Raw genomic sequence first — 6,023 nt, 5'->3', positions numbered from 1 at the left:
CCCCCGCCTGGCCACCCCCCTCCTGATACAAGCCAGGATGCCGCTGGCCCTCTTGGCCACCTGGGCACCCTGCTGCCTCCTATCCAGCCCCCTCTCCACCAACCCCCCCAGGGCCTTTTCCGCCGGGCAGCTTTCCAGCCCCTCTGCCCCACGCCTGGAGCGCTGCCTGGGGTTGTGGTGACCCCAGGGCAGGACCCGGCCCTTGGCCTTGTTGACCCTCACCCAACTGGGCTGGGCCCATGGATCCAGCCTGGCCAGGTCCCCCTGCAGAGCCCTCCTCCCCGCAGCAGATCCACACTCCCGCCCAGCTCGGTGTCCTCTGCAAATTTACTGAGGGCACACTCAATACTGTCCTTGCTGGTTCGTACGCGAGGCTCCACCTGCCTACGCCTGAAGCGACGCATTTAGGGCCAAACCCCTGCCCTGGAACAAAACAGGCGTAGGCTACGTCCCGGCTCTGCTGCAGCCTTCCTCGATAACCCCAGCCCAGCCGCGGAACTTCTCCGTCGTCGTTCAGAATATCATCTCTGCTCTCTGGGCTGCATCTAAGCAGCGTTCAAGTTCCCAGTTCAAGGGCTACTGGTTATGTATCTCCGCACCACCCAGCACTGGTGTGTGCTGATGCTAATTCCTCCTCCTCGATGCTCCGGCAAAGGAGACCTCCAAGCCCTGCGTTCCTCGAGAGAAACACTGGCTGTGAGTTGGCCTAAACTCATAACAGGCTTGGAAAAATTCAGTGCAGTTTCTTTGGGTAAAGGGTGTCGTTGCTGAAAAGAGGCCTGGAAACGGGCTGGGCAGGAGGGATTGCCTGGGCTAAAATCAGGTGTTCGAGGCAGGGCACAGGGTGCCCACGTTCCAGGTGAGAAGTACGGTCGCATGGTTCATGGAATGAGATGACAAGGGCTAGCGGTGTCGGGTTGATTTAAAAAAAAAGGTTAGTAATTGGTAAGACACCAATGGATCGGTTTTGATAGGGAATCAGTCACTGAGGTGGTCAGGGTTAATGAAATAGGTGTGGCCTTGGCTTTTCCTTCTCCCAGTACAGCCAAAGAGCCTGCTGCTGAACTCTTCCCTAGGGATGCCCTGCACCAGAGGTGACAGTAACGAGGGATTTCTTTTGTCCTAAGCCTCAGCAGGGAGTCCTCGGGTCCTGCTCATTGTGTTTCTCCTCCTCTAGTCTCCATGTTCAATTTTTGGTCTGTTATTAATCCAGATGGATATGAGCACGCCTATCTCTTTTTCTAATATATATCATCATAGAATCATAGAATGTTTTGGGTTGGAAGGGACCCTTAGAGGTCATCTAGTCCAACCCCCAGATATATATTTATTTTTCCCACAGGCTAGCAGTGAACAACGCTACCATGATGGGAAGTGTGCTGAAAATGACGGATCGAAGCCACAGGCAGAAGCTGCAGCTGAAGGCGCTGGACACGGTGCTCTTTGGGCCTCCGCTCTGTAAGTACCAAAATTCCAAGCCCTTGGGCCATTCGTCAAGGGGATCTGTGCCTGCTCAGTACTGGGCAGAACAGGGCTGGGTGCGCCAAGCTGTGCCCTGCGCAGCCTCACCTGGGTGACTTGTCCCTGGTGCAGATCCCCTGAAGCAGGAGCGGGTTGCCTCTGGATCTATCGGAGCGGCTCTGTAGCCCGGAGGCGTCCTGCCTGCTGGGCTTGCGTTTCCGTCCCTGACGGGCCGCTCGCGGGGGAGCCGACCCGCTGTCCTGCTGGAGCTCCTGTCCCCCCAGGGTGAAACCTTCCCGTCCTCCCTCTTCGTTGCGGTGCTGACGGCGCGGTGAGCTTCGCGCTGCCCCGGAGGGGACGTGGCGAGGGCAGCCACCCCGCCTGCTCCGAGGGAAGCTGCTGCCGGCGGGACCTGGGGCTCCGTCGGTGACTCAGGCTGCGGGTGACCCGCCTTTGGATGGGGGAAAGAGCAGCGTGGGCTGGATGGGAAGGCATTTAGGCTGGATGAGCACGAGGGACTGGGTTCCTTTGATGCTGATTACAGGCATCTGTTGGCGCGATCTCCAAGCCCTCTGATGCTTATCTCGGCGCTGCTCGGGGTGCTCCTTTTGCATTCACTCCGTCTGGCTCATGTCTACTGCCTCTTTATTAAAGGTCCTTCTGTCTCTCTCCCTCTTACTCATGTCTTTCCCATGAGCGTTAGATGCTTTTGTGGGGACAACAGAAACCTCGCTTGATGAGGGCCTGGTTCTGCTTGGCGTGGCGCAGGCGAGATGGATTTTTAAGGCAGAGCGTGTTGCCTGTACGTGATTTAGACATCAGGTTGGCCATTGGGAACAATGGCCATCGTTAGCTGTCACCCGGGGCATTGCCCTTCGTTCGTTGAACGTCTGTGCGTGGGTTAACAGAGGCGCCAGGGCCGGGTGCCTGGAAAGGAGGTGATTCCCCGTCGTGAGGTGGGACTTGCTGGAGGTTTCTGGAAGCGTTCACCCCGCGGGGCCGGCTCTCCGGGGTGGGTGAAGCCCCTTTGCCTCGCTGTAGCTTCCACTAGAGCCGCTCCATTTCCCTTTGTTATAATTCAGATGACAAGTACTCTGAGAGCCGCTGAATCATTATTTGTTTAAAGCAATAGAATTCCTTAAGCAAATACCAGATTAATTTATCGCTGGGAGATTTACCATCCACTTTAAATATTTACAGTTAACTGGATTGTGTTTAGGTTACCTGCACCCAGGCAGCAAAGCAGCTCTATCGCGTTCCCGGGCTCCGCAGGGTTCGTTGGCGTTATCCGACAGCCTTCCCGGTCCGTCTGCCAGCAGCACCTGGGCAAGACGACGGACAGGGCTTTAGGTTTGGCTGCTCCGTAGGGAGCGAGAGCTCAAGCCCAAAAAGCCGGGGAGCGGGGTGACGGAGAAGCCTGGCTGGTGTTGGGGGCGCCCCGTCGCCGGTGGGCACCAGCACGGTCACAAAAGGCTCTTTACGGAGGCGTCCTCTGGGCCCAGGAGCAGACAAAAAGCAGCGTCCAAGTGCTCGAGGGGGGGCCGAAGCTTGGCGCAGGCAGAAGAATTCTAGGTGCCATCAGGGGAGCTCATTGAGCTCTTGGCTTGGGTTGGGTTCCTTAAGAACAGAGGCATTTCTGTGTTTTGTTTCATGCTCTCAAGCTTACGGCAGCTGCCCCCAGGCCGGCGTTAGAGGGGACGGTGCCTGCCCCACCGCTGCACCTCAGGTTCTTCTTCTTCTTCACTGTCTTGTGTCTGAACCCCTCGGCTGCTACGCCAGGAAGGCGGCATCGCGGCTCCGATGCATCCCATAGGGAAATGAAGGCGCCGGTCATTCCCCCGCGTGTGCTGCTCTGGTATTCCAGCTCCAACACGAACGACCGGCGCAGGATTTACCGAGTGCATAGATTTGCTCTTATTCCATAAACGCTTCCATAGGCCGCTGTGAAATTGCCGAGGTTCTAACAATCCGTGCTGGGTTTATTCCCGAAGTAAAACTTTGAAACTTTCTGCTTAAAAATTGGGCCTTTGAATTTGTGTCTTTCCTGGCGGGACTCCTCTGCTCATGCACCCGAGGTTGCCGTTGGGTTTTGCTGTTGTCCAGCTTTTTGCCTTGCTGCTCTAACACGTAGGGCAGAGGCAGCGCTGCAAACCCGGCATGACGCTGATGGGCGGGCGGGCGGTGCGTAACAACGCAGAATCGTGCCCATTCTTCCTTCTTTCCCCTAAAAAGAATGGGAAAAAAAAAAAAAACAGAAATCAGTTTTCGCTGGCGTTGGGGGCTTTTTCCTGCAGCTTTTGCTGCCCAGGTTTGCCCGGCGGCGGGTGCTGGGAGCCTGATTTAAGTGGCAATAAACCGGACGCAAACCATCCCGGCTTCAGCTGTAGAAGCTCTGCTCCAGAGCCTCGCTGCACGGTTTGGCCACTGCCGCAGGGCGTTGGGTACAGAGCTAAATAGCTACAATAACACTGAGTTCTCCTACAAGTTTAAAAAAGCAAGAAAATTGAGAGCGTAAAGATGATCTTGCGTTGCCTTGGCAATACAACGCCCCGAAGGGTCCCCCCACCAGCGGCCGGTACGCGCCGTAGGAGCAGAAGCCTTGGCAGGTGGTCAGAGGGAGTCGAGAGGGACCCATCCCACCCCTCCGTGCGCCGGCAGCGGTGGCAACGGACGGGGACGGACGTGACGCAGGAAAACCGCCGTCTCGCTCTGCTTGACGTGGGTCTGTGGTTGCAGTAGCGGGGCGGAGAGCTGAACGTGCCCTGGTTCTTCTGAGCCGTGCCGTGCGGGGAGCCCGGGGCAGGGCAGCCCTACGCAGCTCTTCCGTGGGTGGCCTGTGCTTCCCAAGAGCGACCCCAGCAGAAGGTATTCCATGCCCGAACACCTCTCCTGTCGTCACTTGCAGCCTTTCCCAGTATTCTGCCTCGGAAGGGCACTCTGCGCCCGGGAGGAGACTGACTTCTCCTGCAGCAGTTACTCTCACCAGCTTATCAACCCAGAATCACAGAATTGCAAGGTTTGGAAGGGACCTCGGGAACTCGCCCAGTCCAACCCCCTGCTCAAGCAGGTTCTCCTAGAGCATGTTACACAGGACTTCATCCAGGCGGGGGTTGAAGATCTCCAGAGAAGGAGACGTCACAGCCCCCCTGGGCAGCCTGGGCCAGGGCTCGGGCACCCTCACAGTCAACAAGTTCTTCCTCCCGTTCAACTGGAACCTCTTCTGCTTCAGGTTGTGCCCATGGCCCCTTGTCCTGGTGCTGGGCACCACTGGGAAGAGTCTGGCTCCGTCCTGGTGACCCCCACCCTTGAGATATTTGTAGGTGTTGATGAGATCCCCTCTCAGCCTTCTCTTCTCCAGGCTGAACAAGCCCAGCTCCCTCAGCCTTTCCTCGTAGGGGAGATGCTCCAGTCCCCCCATCATCCTTGTTGCCCTCCTCTGGACTCTCTCAAGGAGTTCCTCATCTTTCTTGAACTGGGGAGCCCAGAACTGGGCGCAGTGCCCCAGGTGGGGTCTCAGGTCACTTCACCCTGTGCCTTCCAGTGCCTCTCCCAGCAGACTCTGACAGGACCCCTCTGAGGTTTTCTCTGAACTGCAATTTCAGCTCTTTGAGAACGAGAACTGTTCACTTGCGCACTTCCATCAGCGGTGTCAGAAATACGGGGTGGGTTGGTTGGGTTTGGGGTGGCATTGTGCACCACGGAGCAATCTGTGTTCTCCAAAGGGACTTTGTGAGATGCCTGCCAGGGAAACCCCTTGCTAATGACCATGCTAATGATCATGCCAATGACCGTGCTTTGTGCTGTTCATTTTTGAGTAGGTTAACAGTACTGACAGCTGCATTTGTGGAAAAATAATGGGCAGTTTGTGGCTAAGACTGGGATTTTTTTGGGGGTTGGACTAGATGACCTCTAGGGGTCCCTTCCAAACCAAATCATTCTATGATTCTATGATTTTTTTGTGAAGTTTACTACAAAATGTAACAGCTGTACTTCTTTCATCCTTTTCCTCCCTTCCTCTTCATCTTCCCAAAGTCCATTTGGGATGCGCAGGACTTCACCCTGCTGCCCGCCCGCTCTGCAGGGCGACATGCTTGGCACCGTGGGTTGGATCTGAAACAGCCCAAGCGTGCAAACAGTTATGGTTCAGGTTAATTGGATTTTTATTTACCGTTCCTTGAGTCACTTAGAGGGAGCGACCAAGGTGTATGTTGGAGGTGGGAGCCCTGGTGCTGGTTGCACTGGTGGGAAGAGGCAAGTTCCTTGCTCACAGCAGCCAAATTACTCCCATGGTCTGGGAGCCCTTCCCTTCTCTTGGGAGAAGAGCTGCAGAGGAAAGCCAGTGTGGCTCAATTTAGCCTTTGGTACCCACACGTTTCTTCCCAAGAGAAGTTGTAAGAGGTTGTAAGTTGCCAGAAGGACGGGATGGCATCCAGAGGGACCGGGACAAGCTGGAGAGGTGGGGGCATGTGAACCTTGTGGGGTTCAACAAGGCCAAGTGCAAGGTCCTGCCCCTGGGTGGGGGCAACCTCCGGTACCCACACAGGCTGGGGGGGGAGGGATGG

The 6,023-nt window shown here is 56.3% G+C and overlaps 1 protein-coding gene across 1 annotated transcript in view; it reads left to right on the top strand.

Annotated features, from left to right (window-relative positions):
* Window positions 1-6,023, top strand: part of STIM1 (stromal interaction molecule 1) — a 76,953-nt gene that overhangs the window by 43,032 nt on the left and 27,898 nt on the right. Inside the window, exon 5 of the mRNA XM_035900928.1 lies at window positions 1,343-1,458. Within this exon, the coding sequence (XP_035756821.1) occupies window positions 1,343-1,458 (116 nt within the window). The remainder of the gene's footprint in view (window positions 1-1,342; window positions 1,459-6,023) is intronic.

The sequence above is a fragment of the Egretta garzetta genome, unplaced genomic scaffold (genome assembly GCF_000687185.1).
Source record: "Egretta garzetta isolate BGI_Z169 unplaced genomic scaffold, ASM68718v1 scaffold778, whole genome shotgun sequence".
Classification (NCBI taxonomy): domain Eukaryota; kingdom Metazoa; phylum Chordata; class Aves; order Pelecaniformes; family Ardeidae; genus Egretta; species Egretta garzetta.
Note: the sequence above shows the minus strand (reverse complement) of the source record. Positions and strands in the feature narration are given on the sequence as shown.